Source organism: Leopardus geoffroyi, chromosome X (genome assembly GCF_018350155.1).
Source record: "Leopardus geoffroyi isolate Oge1 chromosome X, O.geoffroyi_Oge1_pat1.0, whole genome shotgun sequence".
NCBI classification, from domain to species: Eukaryota; Metazoa; Chordata; class Mammalia; order Carnivora; family Felidae; genus Leopardus; species Leopardus geoffroyi.
Window position 1 is genome coordinate 36728637 of NC_059343.1, and position 18111 is coordinate 36746747.

At 39.4% G+C, this 18111-nt stretch overlaps 2 protein-coding genes across 21 annotated transcripts in view; one reads left to right on the top strand and one right to left on the bottom strand.

Annotated features, from left to right (window-relative positions):
* Window positions 1-18111, bottom strand: part of CASK (calcium/calmodulin dependent serine protein kinase) — a 358135-nt gene that overhangs the window by 139581 nt on the left and 200443 nt on the right. The window lies entirely within an intron of this gene.
* On the top strand, window positions 7763-15340 carry GPR34 (G protein-coupled receptor 34). 2 transcript variants are annotated; one of them, XM_045471871.1, is made up of 4 exons: window positions 7763-8149; window positions 8650-8743; window positions 13837-14696; window positions 14801-14917. In XM_045471871.1, the coding sequence occupies exons 3-4, from the start codon at window positions 13916-13918 to the stop codon at window positions 14878-14880; spliced, it is 861 nt and encodes a 286-aa protein (XP_045327827.1). In that variant the 5' UTR covers window positions 7763-8149; window positions 8650-8743; window positions 13837-13915; the 3' UTR covers window positions 14881-14917. The 2 variants fall into 2 exon arrangements, with proteins under 2 accessions (XP_045327827.1, XP_045327826.1); XM_045471870.1 differs by having other exon boundaries at window positions 7932-8149; window positions 13837-15340.

Here is an 18111-nt window from a genome sequence, read left to right on the forward strand (position 1 = left end):
GATTAGCTGAAGATTAACAATTCAATTTACACAAAACCAAATAACATGACCATATAATAATACATTAAAAACTCCTGGACATATTTTGGATGCTTAAATTATTTTTTCTATCCTCACTTCTGGCTGATTTCTCCAAACACTTACCTGTTGTATCCTATGTTTTTCAGGGATTATTTGCTTCTAAGATTAGGGTACGATGCTAAGAATTACTGAGGAAGCAAGTGTGTTCAAGTAAGGAAGACATATTTTCTACCTTTTCATGCGATATTCTCTTCCTTTGAGTGATGGTCTACATTTGTTTAAGGGAAAATGTTTTTGTCTTTTTTTTTTTTAAGTTTATTTATTTATTTTGAGAGAGACAGAGACAGAGACAGTGTGAGTGGGAAAGGGACAGAGAGAGAATCCCAAGCAGGCTGTGTGTCCTCCCAATGTGGGGCTTGAACTCACAAACCATGAGATTCATGACCAGAGCTGAAACCAAGAGTCTGATGCACCCAGGCACCCCTAAGGAAAAATGTTTTTTATACCTCTTGATGAGATGTTTTTTAAATGTTTATTTATTTATTCAGGGAGAGAGAGAGAAAGAGAGAGCGAGGGAGTGAGCATGTGTACATGTGTGCAGGGGAGGGGCAGAAAGAGAGGGAGAGAGAATCCCAAAGCAGGCTCTGCGCTGTCAGTGCAAAGCCTGATAGAGGGCCTGATCCTATGAACCATGAGATCATGACCTGAGCCAAAATCACGAGTCGGACGCTTAACCAATTGAGCCACCCAGGCACCCCAAAATGTTTCTTGAAACTTCTGACTTTACCTACAGAGCCACTCTTTTTGGTCCTTAGGGGATGCTGATGGCTCTTCCTTTGTCTGCCCTCCCACTATCCTCTTGCTTTTCTTTATTCATTTCATCTCTAAGTAAGTAGAGCCAGATTTCATGCCTTTATTTCAAAAATTTTTTAATCTTAATTTATTTTTGAGAGAGAGAGAGGCAGAGAGAGAGGGAGACACAGAATCAGAAGCATGCTCCAGGCTCTGAGTTGTCAGCACAGAGCTCAAGGCACGGCTCGAACCCACAAACTGTGAGATCATGACCTGAGCTGAAGTCAGACACTCAACTGAGTGAGGCACCTGGGCGTCCCTGGTTTTTAAGGTCCATACATTGCATTTGATGGCTATAGGTCTTAAGTCCCTCTGACTCTACACCATATCCCCCTCCTAACCTTTTTAAAAAATGTTCATGCCATTGGTTCGTTAAGATACTGGGTAAATACCCTCATGGAATCTCCTAGAATCTGGACTTGGCTAATTAACACCTACATAGTGTCCTTTAATATGTTCCCGTGTTCTCTGTAAACTGGTAGTTAGACCTAGGAGCTTGATTAGACTCACATTCAATTTTAGTTTTTTTGCACGAATACTTCAGTTTTTTGTAACACATCAGGAAGAACATAATGTCTGGTGGTCCTACTTTTAGCAACAGGATTGATCTCTGGATTCGGGTGTTGTCTGCCTCAATCCATCATTACGAAGTTCACCATTGACTTTTATTTCAATGATTTTAGCAGCCAATAATGCCTAGCTCCATAATTAGGGGTTCCAAAATGGAAGTTTTCCCCAATGTTTTGTTATGAAGACTATCAAGCACAGAGAAAATTGAAAGACCTGTATAGTAAATAGCATATTTACTGTAGATATTTACACATAGATTCTACAATGAACATTTGCTTTATCAAGTATCTACTCATTCCTCTAACCATCAACCCATGTTTTCACTAAAATTCAGCACACATGCCATTCAAGTTTAATATTTAAAATGACGTTTAAGGTAAAACTTACATGCTGGGAAATGCACAACTCTTAGAGTACCATTAGAGAGTTTCGACACCTTGCACAGAACTGTGTAACCCATATCTCTATCATGATGTTATCATCATCCCAGAAACCTCCTTCATCACCTTTCCATTTAATCTCTGCTGCTATGTCCCCAGTGCAAACCACTGTTCTAATAATTTTCACAACTTTGTTTTGCTTGTACTAGAACTGCATATTATACACAAAGCCATATACTATGGACTCTTTCGTGTAAGGCTTCTCTCACTAAGCATGTTTGTGAGACTTATCCATTTTGCTGTGATCAGTGGTTCCTCTCTTTTACGGCAGAGTGAATACCCTTGTATGAATATACAACAGTCTGTCCATTCTCCTGTTGATGGACATTTGGGCTGTTTCTAGTTTGGGGATATTATGAATAAAGCTGCTACGAATGATTTCCAGAATAACAAGTTGGTTGCCAGGCAACTTCCAAAGGTGACCAATGAAGGTTTTTTTGTGTTGTTGTATTGTTATGAATTTATAGGTTTTTATATATTGATGCATTTTAATCAATTATAATCATTAATGTACAAATTGTCCCATTTTTAGCCAGCAGGAGTCAGCTCTTATGCCCTTTTTTAAGACTCTAGAAGTCTGAGAACTTTCTTGCTTTCAGGCACAAGATGTTTGAGGTTTGCCTTATTCATTTCTTGCCCCAGATTTGGAACCAGTCATTTCTCCAAGTAGCCCCATTTCTGTGTAGTGGGAAATGGTATTTAAATTCACAATGTGGGTATTAGGTATATTATTACTTCTGGGTTATCCCTGCTTTGCCTTTTCAGTGGACAGAGCTAAAAAAATCTGTATTTTTTAGAAGAAAAATAAATTAATTCATACTGCTACATAGGGTTTCTTTCAATAGGGTTGTTACTTGATTCCTTTGATTTTGTCAAGTGACATTGGTACCTAATGACAGTAACATAATTACTCATCTGCGTTATCCCCTAGGGTGTGTGTATAAAAGTACCTACATTGCCAGTAACAACAAAACCACCATATGCTGTTCACGATTTCTTTGTGGTTCTTTTTGTCCTTATGCCATATCCTACCTGGGATGTGCAATCAAAATACTGTTTTGCTATTGAATAAAGTAAGAATTCATGAGTCTCTGATGTAAGTAATAAGTAAATGGAGAGAGAGAAGGAAAAACTGTCATGTGAGTAGAAAACCAATTAATAAATGTAGAAGAAATTCTAGCATGAGAAATCACCATTTGGCAGTTATCACCACGATTACTGATTGAAGCAAGAACCATCAAAAGGTAGTTACTAGTGGGTAAAAGTTTGAAGAGTGACAGGGTATTTGTAGAATCTCAGAGTAGCTCCCCACAGGATACTTTATTAATTACAAAATGTAAAAGAGTAATTTTACAGGGAAGCAACCTGAAAGATACTATTATCAAAGTTACTATTGGGGTGCCTCGGTGGCTCAGTCAGTTGAGTGTCTGACTCTTGACTCTGGCTCAGGTCATGATCTCATGGTTCGTGGGTTCAAACCCCACGTAGGGTTCTGTGCTGAAAGTTCAGAGCCTGCTTGGCATTCTGTCTCTCGCTCCTTCTCTCTCTGTTCCTCCCCTGCGTGTGCTCTCTCTCTCTAAATAAATAAACTTAAAAAAAAAGTTTCAAAGTTACTATTGCTAGTAGTGGGACTAATTAAGAGCATTGTGCTTCCTTCACTGACAAGCACTCAGCAACATGGCTGTATGGTATTTGTGCCAAAGATCCTAACTGTGTCAAATCATGAGGAAATACCAGACTGACCCAAACTGAGGGGCATTCTAGAACGTACCAGGCCTATATTCTTCAAATATTGTTTCAGATCAAAGGGATCAAAGTGATCAAAGGAGAGTGAAGAGATTTAACAGCCAAAATGCGATATATAATCTTGTTTGTATTTTTGCCATAAAGGACATTAGAACGGCTTGATGAAATTGGGGCCAAGTCTGTAGATTACAGAATAATACCCTTTCAACATAAATTCCCTGATCTTGATCATTTTACTGTGGCTATTCAGAGAATTTCTTATTTTTAGGAACTATATAGATGGACAAAGAAGAGTGAAATATTAAGAAAGACAAAATAAATATAGAAAAATGTTAACATGGGGAATGTGAGTGAAAGGTGATGGGAATTCTTTGTATTACTGTTGGAACTTTTCTCTAAGTCTAAAATTTTGTAAAGAAAAACCCCATCTTATTTTATTTGTTTAAAAATTATTTATTTACTTTGAGGTAGAGAGCACAAGAGAGCTAGCAGAGGAGGGGCGGGGGGGGGGGAAGAGAGAGAGAGAGAGAGAGAGAGAGAGAGGGAGAGAGAGAGGGAGAGAGACAGAATCGCAAGCAGGCTCCATGCTGTCAGCACAGAGCCTCATGGAGGGATCAATTTCACAAACTGTGAGATCATGACCTGAGCCAAAATCAAGAGTTGGATGCTCAACCTACTGAGCCACCCAGGCACTCCCCCCCCATCCCTATTTTAAAGTCACTTAAAAGAATTCTCCTTGTGGTTATGTTTTCAGTGCGTTATACAATGAGGCCAAGTTGTTTGACTACATTTGACTTGATTTGGTGTTGTAATTATATAAAACATGTACATCATTCCAAAATCAAAACTGTAAACAAGTTCCATTCAGAGAGGTCTAGCTTTTGTACCTTCTCCTTCCCCTTAATTTCTCCTTCCTCTTTTGCTAAGTATCTGCACTAGTTTTTTGTTTATCCTTCCATTGTTATCTTTTTTGAAAATAAGAAAATACATATAAGTATCAAAACTTTCACATAACAATATATCCGATAGGTGGCTCCATAAGCAGTAGCAGATTTTCAGGGAGGTTTGTTTTTGCTTGGTCTTTGAGAGAGAGACATTTGTATGCTGATGGGAAAGGTACTGTGGAGGGGAAAAAATGACCCCAGAAGAAAGAAGGGACTTGTAGTGTGCAAGTAGGGAGAGGGGTTGGCCCCTGCACCAGTGAAGAAGCCAGGGTCCGGGAGCACCTGTAGATGCAAACAGATGGGCATGTAGGAAGATGAGGAAGTTCTCTGAGTACTGTACTTCTGTTTTCTATTTACTTTGAAATAAAAGTGATCATTGGGCAGGACTGGGGCAGGAGAGGGGGTTGTTGGCACTTTGAGAAAAGGGAAGGTATGAAAAAGTACTTTCAAAGAACAGGAGAATGAACTGACTGAGGCAACGGTTGTCAAACGTCAGCATCAGAATCACACAGCTTTGCTGGCTTCCATGCCCAGAGCTATGGATTCATAAGGTCTGGGGTGAGGTCAAGAACATGCATTTCTAATGAGTTCTTGAGTGATGTTGATGCTACTGGTCTGGAAGCCATGTTCTGAGAACCACCACACTAAGGAAATACAGCAGGACTGGTGGCAACACAGGAGCCCACTTGAGGTTTGTGGTCATGAACGTGAAGAGAGACCCATCAACACGACTGTGTGTTTGTACCTAGTAGTCTTCATGTTAACCAGCAAGGTTCAGGTCTGGAGTAGGTGGTGGGCTGAACTTAACCAGGGTTGGGACTTAGATAAAGAGAAGATGGTGATAATCAGTGATAGATGGTACCAGACAAATGTATCCATTTATTTATGCTTTTCTATATATAAATAACAGGCTAAGATACCAACAAAGGAGGAAGAGGAAACAGAGACAGAGAGTAGAAAGCTCAGAATGAATAGGAAAAAGTTCATGTAAAGGAAGAACTAGAAAAAGATTACAGATCTTCCTCAATATACAATCGGGTTATGTCCTTATAAACCCATCATAAGTTGAAAATATCATTAAGTTGAGAGGTGCCTGGGTTGACTTGGTCGGATGGGCGTTCAACTTCAGCTCAGGTCATGATCTCACGGTTCGTGGGTTCGCGCCGGGCTCTGTGATGACAGCTTGGAGCCCAGATCCTGCTTCAGATTTTGTGCCTCCCTCTCTCTCTGCCCCTCCCCCACTCACACTTTGTCTGTCTCTGTCTCTCTCTCTCAAAAATAAACATTAAAAGAAAAGAATATATCATAAGTTGAAAATGGCATTTAATACACCTAATCTCCCAAATCCCATAGTTTAGCCTAGCCTACTTTAAACATGCTCAGAACGCTTACGTTAGCCTCTAGTTGGGCAAACTCATCTATCACAAAGCATATTTTATAACAATGTGCTAAATATCTCATGTAATTTATTGAATACTATATCCAAAGCGAAAAAGAGAATGCTTGCATGGGTATACAATGGTTGTAAGCGTATCGGTTATTGAGTCTCGAGACAGTATGGCCAACCAGGAGCTGCAGCTCGCCGCCACTGCCGGCAACACTGCTGGCGCCACATATCGCTTGCCTGGGAAAAGATCAAAATTTGAAGTGCAGTTTCTGCTGAGCACACATGGTTTTTGCACCACTGCAAAGCCGAAAAATCTGAAGTTGAACCACTGTAAGTTGGGGACCGTTATGTGCACTGAAATCTGGTCATAGTAGGGCCACCAGGGCACTGAAGATGAAAACAGGGTTAGTATTTTGAAATGGGAGGCTTAGGTGTGGAAAGGTTGCTAGTATAATATAAAAAGATTTATGCTAGATTTAGTGAAATAGAATGCTAATAGATAAACACCTATTTAAGTCATAAAAAATTCTGCCAAAATATATTTGCATAGCCACGCTTACTGAAGCTTTATTCACAATAGCCAAGAGGTGGAAGCAACTCAAATGTCCACTGACAGATGCATGGATAAAGAAAATGCGAGAGATACACACATGCAATGGAACATTACTCAGCTTGAGAAAGAAGGCGGTCCTGTCACATGCTATGACATGGGGGAACCTCGAGAATATTATGCTAAACGAAAAAAGCCAGTCATAAAAGAATGAAATACAGTATCATTTCACTCAAATGAATGATCTATATTAGTGAAAATCATATAAAATAGAAAAGTAATTGCCAAGGGCAGGGAAAGGGAATTAGTATTTAGTGATGACAGAGTTTCAGTTTTGCATGATGAAAAGTTCCAGAGATCTGCTGCACAACAATATAAATATACTTAACAGTATTGGATTGTATGTTTAAAAATTGTTAAGATAGCAAGTTTAATATTACACTTTTTTTTTTTTTAACCGCACACACATGAAATTCCTGCCCGACCAACACAGTAATCTTCTTCCTTCTCAGGAGTTCTAAGGGGGAAGTAAAAGCTACAAAATATTTTCATTCTAGAATCTAAAAATATTCTGTCCCATGTGTCATATTTATAACAAAGCAAAAGCTCTGGAGAATACGGGTTCAGAAGCGTGTAAGTACCCAGATATAATTAGAATGTTAGATAAAGCCCAGTGAGTTAAATGTTATTTAGCATAAGTAAAGCTGCACGGTGACAATTATGGGGAGGATAAAAACTAATCTTTCGTTTCAGATGACAACAAAAAAAGGGAAATGCCATGAAACTGCAAGGCCAGCAGTTACAGAGATAGACAGATAGTCATTAAATATTGGATTGGGACCAAAACAAAAACTGCAGAATTCCTTCATTATTTTCTGTAGAAGATAGGAGATATGTCAATTTACTTGGGAGAGTCTGTCACAGTGATAAAAAGGGGAGAATACGATCCCAAATCTCATCTCGTCCAAAATTGTAAGACTGTTTTAGAAAATAAATCCAAGATCTTCAGGGTATGCATGAACATACACTAAAATAATGTACAGGTCAAATAAAAGTTGAAAAAAAAAACTCAAAACTTAAAAAAAAAGAATAAAATAATTCGTTACTGATGTTAGGAGAATTCAATACGGGAACGCCATTTTCTGTGAATAGCTTAATTTCTAAAGTGAATCCCGAAAGAAACAGCAAATGCAATGCATATTATGCATCACTTCTTAGGAAAAACAGAAAATGTGTATTTCTGCTTAGAATTCATAAAACTTCTTTATCTGGGGAGGATAAGGGAAAACTTCCTACAACTGCCAAGGTGAAAGGTATGCATAGAAAAAATCTTCTAAAGGAATGTTGACTGACCTTAAACATGAAGTTGCTGCATGCTGGTGGGCTGGCTTTTTTTTTTTTTTTTTTTCTTTGTTAACATTTCTACAAGGACTCAGAGGGGTATCATATCGAAAAAAGAAAGAAAAGGGGTGGTGGTGGGGGGGGGAAACAGCCTGATTACCACATGCAAATATATAAAAAGACAACCTCAACCAAGTGAACCACCACCGGATGGAGAACCCAGCTGACACATAAAGAAGAGTCTCTGTGTTTAGGGAAGCTTGGGGCTCTGCTCCTTTACTGCAAGAGAGCCTGAACTGTGAGTACTCCTTGATTTCAGTTTATAGAAATGATCCATTATTTCAGTCAAAATTTGATTCTCTGAATATTAAAAGTGAAAGCGGCTTCGTGGTGACTAGGACCACTTTGCTTTCTGGAGCCCTGAGTAAGGTGCTCGAATGAGACCTCTGCCTTGGTTTGACTTAAAATGAGGCTGTCTTCTTAGTTACTTGAAGTACTTGAGGACACTGCAGGGACTGAAGCTCATCTATCGATGCGGTCACACTGCTTTACACTGTCTTTTGCATTCTGCCATAAAGACCTGCAGAGCCACTTGAGTTGACTGAAAGTTATTTTCATAAGCAACCAATTTTATTTCCAATGTGGTAGAAGTGATCTATCACTTATTAACGTTATGGTTATGCTGACTCCCTAGTTTCAATGGTTGTACTTTACTGTTAAATTTATAGCAAAATCGAATGTACTACTAATTGTATTATTTCCTAAGCAACATGCTTTTGATTTTTATTCTGTATGCAGCAATTAGTGCAATTTTTTGAAGCATGGCCTGAGGGATCCGGTCACTATCAAGTCAAACTACAAACAGTGAAAGGTTGCTACTATTGCCAAATAGGTATGTATTTTAACAGAGCGATGTGATGTTTTCACAAACGTACCCAGAATGCATTTAAAAAGCTTTTGCTCGGATTGCCTGGCTGGCTCAGTCACAAGAGCATGCAACTCTTCATCTCAGGTTTGTGAGTTCGAGATCCATGTTGCGTGTAGAGATTACTTAAATAAATGCAAACTTAAAAAGAAAAGAAAAAGCTTTTGCTTATTCGAGGCCACCGCGGAATCTGTAGGGTGCTGCCCTCCAGTACAGAAGCTCCTATGTGAGCCAGATGAAGACTATTGGAAGGGGGTGGTGGTACCAGCTACAAATGCAGCACTAACACAGCATGGCAAGCTTCAGGATTTGTCAAGTAACAACACTTAAAAAACCTTTACCATCTACTATCAGGAAACCATTGTGACTTCAATATAGCACAGGAGTCTCAATGCCCACTGGGAAATTAGTCCACTATGTGAACACAGTGGTCTGTTTCTTGTCCTCACTGGCCATTCTTATCAAATAAGTAGTTTTTAATACATCAACAGATGGCCTTAAGAATAGTGAGTGACGGACACATTGAAAGGAGGCAAACATCAGCCATTAAGTGTAAAACAGAATCTAATCTGTTAATTTGTTAATAGATGACTAGACACTAGCCATCTAATACATGGTTCTAAATGATGGCTACTATTACTATTTAAACAAACGCATTGCTTTTGCTTTATTTTCTCTCTCGTTTTTTTTTTAATGTTTATTTATTTTTGAGAGACAGAGAGTGCGAGCGGGGGAGGGGCAGAGAGAGAGATACAGACAGACAGACAGACACAGAATCTGAAGCAGGCTCCAGGCTCCAAGCTGTCAGCACAGAGCCCAACATGGGGCTCGAACTCACAAGCCATGAGATCATAACCTGAGCCGAAGTCAAATGCTCAACCATCTGAGCCACCTAGGCGCCCCATTTATTTTCTCTTTTTTTAAAAAATGTTTATCTATTTTGAGAGACAGCAAGAGCATGCATGCATGCATGGGGAGGGGCAAGAGAGAAAGAGAGAAAATCCCAAACAGGCCCCCCCATTGTCATCACAGAGCCCAGACGTGGGGCTCAGTTCCATGAACTGTGAGATCATGACCTGAGTTGAAATCAAGAGCTGGACTCTCAATCAACTGAGCCATCCAGGCTCCCCTTACTTTATTTTCTTTAGGCTTGAAAATAAAGCAAAACCAGAAAGGTTTTTGTGCTAACAGCTTTCTAGAAACATCCTGATTATGGCTTTCAGGCCTAGAAGTAAGTTTGAAACTAAACATTCTGATGAATGATTTGTGATTCTGTAAACTCTGGACTTCTTTACTTACTCTAATGGACAGGGCAAATGAAAAGATTAATACCTTTTTCCAAAAAACTAAAGCTAGAAGGTATAGCCTCTTCTTAAAATTGCTAATGTGAGGGGCACCTGGCTGGCTCAGTCAGTAGAACATGTGACTTTTGATCTTGGGGTTGTGAGTTCAAGCCCCACCCTGGGTATAAAGATTACTTAAAAAAATAAAATCTTTAAGGGGTGTCTGGCTGCTCAGTCAGTGGAACATATGACTCTTGATCTTGGGGTTGTGACTTTGAGCCCCACAATGGGTGTAATGATTACTTAAAAAAAAAATCTTAAAAAAATTGCCAACGTGGATAATGTTGAAGGAATCATGTCTAAATACTGCTGACAGAACTCAGAATTAAAAAAGAAAATGCTGTTCATATGTGATCAGGAGGAGTGAGGTTTAGGGATCATGGACCCTAAAAGGTAGGCAGATCTGAGTCCCAGCTTGGGTACTGCCATTTAAAGAATTGTGTGGTCATGGGTAAAGTTCACAACCTCTTGATTTCTCATTGTCTCTTTTGTAATACCTACCTCACAAGTTTAATATAAGGATTATGTACATGAATATAAATGTGCTTAACACACTGCCTGGTACACAGCAACTGCTAAATAAATATTAGTTAATGGGTCAGCCATCTAGCTCAAGGGTTCAATTCTCTATGCACATTAGAATCCCCTGAGGAGCTTTTAAAGGAAACCATTGCCTGGAGCCCATTCCAGATCAATTAAATCAGAAGATCTGGGGCTGGAGCCAGGCAGTGGTATCTTTAAAAAGCCCTCAAAGGGGTTCTAATATGCAGCTCAGGATTGAGAGCCACTGACAGTGTCTTCTGTATCTCCAGGGTAAGGTGCCTACTTCCTTCAGCTCGCTCCTATGACATAATTTGGGCTTTTCTCCCCATGTGGTCTGTGGCAGTTTCTAAGTGTGATGTTAGGATGAAATGGCTGTATTCCAGTTCAGTACTAGTAGTGACAACCTTCAGGTTAGTGGTGACAATCTCCACTTAAGACATTCCATATCTGTGAATTCAACCAAAGAAGGGGGTTAGTTTTTGCTGTAGGCGCATCATACTACCAACCCAGCAACCTCGGTCAAATGCAATTTTCTTAATGCAGTCAAAGCTCTTCCTGTACTTGAACAGCTGATTTTGCTGTCCACATGTAGAACTCCACCTGCTTTTCTACTAAATTCCCTCTTTCATTCAGCAATATTTATTGTGCTAAGCACTTGCTACACAGAGGCAAACAAACAAAAAAAAGACTTGGTTCCCAATCCTAATGGAGTTTAAGATCTGGCATGGAAGAAGGAAAAAAAAAAAAAAAAAAAAAAAAAAAAAAAAGAACTACTTACAGATGAGTTTTTACAGGCATTTTGGCTATCTGAGCTCTTAAAGTCATGTCACTTGCCATCAAATTCCCTTTCATCAGTGGCCATGGGAGGTTTCTACCCAAGCTGCAGCAAGTTTCCCACCTAACCATACAATGCAAATTCCTCCTTCAGGCACCCTTTTCCTCTTCCTGGTAATCTAGATTGCATTATCGGCTTCCATTCTTCCTAGATTGCCCTTTCCTTTTAGAATTTCTGATCACCAGATACATGCATGTAAGTTTCAACTTTGCTGAAATTGGTTCCTGCAGTTGAGACACAGGACAGACTAGACTGGGTCCGCCTGCCTCCCTCCCTCCACTGACCTGAACTGTGGAGACAGGCTCTTACCAGAGATAGATTACATAACTTCCTCTTCACCAGCCAGTTCTTCTTCCCTGGAATCAATTTTCCCTCTTTAGCAAAATTTTAAACTGGAATTTTACCCTCAACTATATGGTTTCTTCTTGATCAAATTATAGGTGGAATATTAAGAAAGGCTAAGTTCTTCCAAATGTATTTCTCTGGGTACCATGTCACATCCAGAAGTTATTTTCATTCAATTCCACTTTACAATATAGCATTCAGAATTTGAATGTGCATGTCTACAAAAATGTTTCCTGAGAGCAGGATCTTGGACTTGTTCCACTTTTGGTTTCCATGCAGTACTTAGCCATGTATGAAATATTTACTAAAATGAGATTAGCCCAAAGGTGTTTTTATATATATAAATTTTAGAGAGAGAGAGAGAGTGTGAATGGGGGAGAGTGATGGGGGTGGGGGAGAGAGAATGCATGTGCATGAGCAGGGGAGAGGGGCACAGGGAGAGAGAATCTTAAGCAGGCTCCATGCTCAGCTCAGAGCCTGATGCAGGGCTTGATCCCATGACCCTAGGACCATGACCTGAGCTGAGATCAAGAGTTGGAGGTTCAACCAACTGAGCCACTCAGGCATCCCCCAAAGGTGGTTTTTAAATTTTTTTTTATTTTTTAAACGTTTATTTATTTTTGAGAGAGAGAGAGAGAGAGAGAGAGAGAGAGAGAGAGAGAGAGAGAAGACACAGAATCCGAAGCAGGCTCCAGGCTCCCAGCTGTCAGCACAGAGCCTGACACAGGGCTTGAACTCACAAACTCAGTTCGTGACCTGAGCCGAAGTTGGATATTCAACTGACTGAGCGAGACACTCAGGCACCCAGGTGTTTTGTTTTTTTTAAAACTAATTTTCATTGAGTACTTTTATGTGCCCGGGGTTAAGTTCTTCATACACATTGTGCATTTCTACAGATGAGAAACCTGAAGCTTAGAAAAGATGAATTGGTGTGACCAAGGTCACAGAGTTAGTCAGGTCTGATTTTGGTAACCTTGCTCGGAATGTCTTTGTGTTACACCTGCTGAGATGCTGCTGTAGAGAAATGGGGCAGTCACTCTGAGACCTCCTGGGACCCTCTCTTCATGTCTTCTAGCTCCTTATGATGGCCTCTCAGACTGAGGGCTTCATTGCACTCAATGCCCAGGAAGGAGCCAAGAATAGGTGGCGCTGCTAACATTCTCTGCTGCGGCAAACAAGTGGAATTCACACACACTCTTATAAGGTTCAAGCGACAGTTGCAAATGACCTAACCTGGGGCATAGTAAGCTGCAGTTAGTTGTTTCAGAATCTTGGAATGCACATCGTGCTTCCCATCTGTACTATCACTCTATGCTTCCGGGTCAGGAGACTGTCTGTCTCAACTAACTGGCAGCCTTTGCCACCCGGCTTGGTTTTGTTTGGCTACCTTGTTACAAGAGTCTGTCTGAGGGGGCAGGTGTTCTGCTTTCTTGGGTCTGCATAGCTCGCAGGCAAATGATTTTAATACGCCCAACTTGGTCTTAGCTTGAAAAGGAAGAAATTTAGGACTCTTTCTTCTATTCCCCCCCGGGATGGAAGACTGCCACAGTTTATGTCATATGCTGTGTGGCAATCCTTGCCCAAATGAACGGACACCAGACACAAGGGAAGGAGTCAAGGCAGGGAGCTGGGCAGGGGTCAGCAGTGGGTCCAGCTCACTCAGGCTGTAACTACCTTTCGGGAAATAGACCCTTATCTTTGAACAATATGAGCTGTCATTTCTCCATACGTCTGTCTCTATTCCCATAACAAACTCCATACGGCAAGTTAAATAAAACAAACCTTGAACATATACCACAGCCATAGGAAAGGTTAGAGCAGGACATTCCCTAAGACTCTAGTACACTTACTGCTTGAGTTGTGGTACCATGCTGCTGCTACATACATAGTGCAGATACTCAAAGTTTCTCCCACCTGAAAATATATCGCTTATTATTTGTGCTTAAAGTAACTTATTAAAATGGCAAATAACTCAATGCTGCTTTCCCTTGTAGGAAAATTCTGAAGATACCAGAGCTACACACAAGGAACACGTCATTTAGCACCTTCACTTTTTGATCCCTACACCAGACAATGAGAAGTCACGCCGTAACGATGCCAACCACTTCGGCCTACAGCTGGCCTTGGTCCTCTCAGGGAGTGAACTTTACAGCTAATCACAGCATCCCAACGCCACACACCATGTCAGGAACATCAGATACTAACTGTGTCATGGATGAGAAACTGCTCTCTAGCGTGTTAACAGTATCCTTCTCTGTTATTTTCATCGTGGGACTGGTTGGAAACATAATCGCCCTCTATGTATTTCTGGGTATCCACCGCAAGAGAAACTCCATTCAGATTTACCTACTGAATGTAGCCATTGCAGATCTCTTACTGATCTTCTGCCTGCCTTTCCGCATAATGTATCACATTAACCAGAACAAGTGGACACTCAATATGATCCTTTGCAGGGCTGTGGGAACACTATTTTATATGAACATGTACATTAGCATTATTTTGCTTGGATTCATCAGTTTGGATCGCTACATAAAAATCAATCGGTCTATACAACAACGGAAGGCAGTAACAACCAAACAAAGTATTTATGTTTGCTGTATAGTATGGACAGTTGCTCTTGCTGGATTTCTAGCTATGATTATATTAGCCCCTAAGAAAGAAGGCCATGATTCCAATAATTCCACAATGTGCTTCCATTATAGAGAGAGGACGAATGCCAAGGGAGAAGCAATTTTTAACCTCTTTCTTGTGGTAATGTTCTGGCTAATTTTCTTACTAATAATCCTTTCATATATTAAGATCGGCAAGAATCTACTGAGGATTTCTAAAAGGAGGTCCAAATTTCCCAACTCTGGTAAATATGCCACCACAGCTCGGAATTCCTTTATTGTACTCATCATTTTTACTATATGTTTTGTTCCGTATCATGCCTTCCGATTTGTCTATATTTTTTCACAGCTAAACAATCCACCTTGCTATTGGAAGGAAATTGTTCACAAAACCAACGAGATCATGCTGGTTTTCTCGTCTTTCAATAGTTGCTTAGACCCAGTCATGTATTTCCTGATGTCCAGTAACATCCGCAAAATAATGTGCCAGCTTCTTTCTAGACGCTTTCAAGGGGAAGCGAGCAGAAGTGAAAGCACGTCAGAATTTAAACCAGGGTACTCCCTGCATGATACATCTGCTGCAGCTAAAATTCAGTCTCCTTCTTAAATCACTTGAAGTAAACACATTAAAAAGAATGAGAAAATACAACATCTTAATACTTTGAAGAACTAAAACCTATGAAACAAAGTTCTAGCATTTGCAAAGCTCAGATCTGCTCAAAGCTTGTTGCATATTTGTGATATTTCATTTGCTTAGTTGTAAAATATTTCAAGGGCAAGAGAAGCTTATACTCATCACTAGATTTTAAATCTGTATGTAAAATCTTTTCAAAACATGTTGTTAACACTCTTAACATAGATTATAGAGTTCAGTGAAATTTATAGTTTTAACAACAGAATAATTAAAATATCATACTTTCTCAAGTCACTAAAGTAGTTACTCAAAATTAAGCACTTAATATTAGAGTGTGTTTCAAAGGTAAATGATTTGGAGACACGTGGATGGCTCAGTCGGTTAAACGTCTGGTCACGATTTATTTTGAGAGAGAGACAGAGTGCACAAGTGGGGAAGGGGGGAGGAAGAGAATCCCCCCTTCCCCACTTGTGCACTCTGTCTCTCTCTCTCTCTCTCTCTCAAAATAGTTTTTTTTTTTAAAAGATAAATGATTTGAGGACCAACAACATGTCAGAAAATATGTTCTTTGTCATTTAAAAAGCCTATATAATTTGCTAGTGTATTAATTTATGCCTGAACCTCCATAATAGATGACATAATAAAATTCTACTTAAAAATTAAAAACATTTATTATCTATCACTGCTTAGATAAAATAGAATTTAAATACTGTACAATAAAATCAAAGAACAGATAAGCTAAGAATTTGATAGCCTGGCAATAGGACTTAAACCCCCACCTTCCTTAAAGCAGATTTATGAATGACTCTGCCATCTTGGACCACACTTTACTGGAGTAAAATTGAAGATATGCACACTTTATGATCCATCAAGTCTGCTACTAGGTATACATTGGACAGAACGACTCAAGCATGTTCACAAAAAAACATACATAATCATGCTCAGTGAACTACTAGTTCATAACATCATAAGCTTCGAAATGACCTAAGTTGAGTATGCATCAGCAAAGGAATGGAGAAATACACTGTGGCTTATTCACAAAAGGGAGTATTACACAGTGCTTCAAGGAACTACACCTGCATGCATCAACATGGAGAATCAACAAAAAACAATGTTGAATAAAAAACACCCTCCCCAGACCCCAACTGCAAAAAGGGTATATACCATGTGAAATCATTTATGTAAAACACAAAAACACATAAAATACCACATTATTTATGGATCTATAGATATGTAACAACAAAATGTGCATAATATACACAACATAACACACCAACTTAAGGTTAATGGTTGCAGCTGGAGAGATTTGAAGCCAACATGGCAAAATGTTAATGTCTGTTAAGCCTCTGTGATAGTACTTGGGTATCTGTCATATTATTTTTGGCATATTGCTGAGTGTTTGAAATATTTTATAAGAAAACAAAATTATAGATTAGAATTAAAGGAAGCAAGCTCTGAAATTTCCGTGTATGCTCAAAACTAACTGGAGACTAAGCTCCAAGAGAAAGGGGTCTTATTTATCAAAAGGGCTCCTGGGAGATTAGTGTGTTGCAAGGCACACTGAGAGGTATCCGCTGAATAAATGAATGAGTGGATGAATGAGACAAGGAGGGAGGGAAGGGGTGCTTAACAGAATTGAAAATGTGGGTGTATTTCGTTTTTTTCTTGTTTGGTGTATCTGGATATAACTGCACAGAGCATCATACAATTGGAATCAGGAGATGTCATTAAAGGAAGCATTCTTAAAAGTTTGTCCAGCATGTGTTCAGTTTTTTTGGTCACACATAGAATCAGAATGCTATTGAGTAAATATGTAAAAGCCTGTTATGACAAACTCCAAAGATCCATTCATAAGTTTGTCACAGAGTATGAGAATTTCTTATAGTTAGAATAATTCTTCAAACTTCAGGTGGGCCGCTCGTTGAGAAATCAGTATTAAAGAGTATGAAGAATTTTGTTAGGGTTGAATTTCAATAAAAAAAAAACACTTTTTTTGATTTTTATTCATTTTTTGAGAGAAAGAGACACAGCGTGTGAGTGGGGAAGAGGCAGAGACAGAGGGAGACACAGAATCCAAAGCAGGCTCCCGGCTCTGAGCTGTCAGCAGAGCCTGACACAGGGCTCGAACTCACAAACCGTGAGATCATGACCTGAGCCGAAGTTGGATGCTCAACCAACTGAGCCACCCAGGTGTCCCGAATAGAATTTTTTTTAATGTTATTTGAGAGAGACAGATAGAGAGAGAGAGAGAGAGAGAGAGAGAGAGAGAAAGGGGGAGGGAGAGGGAGGGAGGGACAGAGAGAGGGGAGATACAGAAACAGAAGCAGGCTCTAGGCTCCAAGCTGTCAGCACAGAGGCCGACGCGGGGCTTGAACTCACAAACCATGAGATCATGACCTGAGCTGAAGCTGGATGCTTAACTTACTGAGCCACCCAGGTGCCCGCCCCATGGGTTGAATAAGTTTTAATGGGATTTGCCTTGTATACAATTAGTGCACAGCCATATTTTGGTAAGTACACACAACTGATTGAATAAAGAACAGGTCAAAGTGGAATTATATTTAAGAAACAAGAAACCTTTGAGAAAATTGAAATTTGCAGAAAAATTAGCTCAGAAAAAACTTGTATTACTTGGCTCTGACATTATTAGCAAATACCACCAAACTGAAATTCAGCATTTCTGTTTGTATGGTTTTAAAATATGACAGTATGAATTTCCCCTCATGTTCTCAAAGTTAAAAAAATTTTCTTTTACATTACTAGTAAGCATTTTATACCCCTTCATGTCTCTATTGTAAACATACAGTTTGGATGCTTAAATCACATTACTATTAGTTTTATGAACATTAAAAGAAATATAAATACACTCATAGTTCTAGAAGCTGTGTCATTATTTATATTAAATGAGATGATCCCTATACAAAGTCCTGTACAATGGCATTCTTAAAAAAAATGGAAAATTACAACACTGAATTAATTTGTGGTATAATATTTTCAGTAAAATAAATTTTGATAAAAGTCAATCT

Bases quoted from the DNA above. Each gene is read 5' to 3' on its own strand.
- GPR34 (XM_045471870.1), top strand. From the start codon at position 13,916: ATGAGAAGTCACGCCGTAACGATGCCAACCACTTCGGCCTACAGCTGG.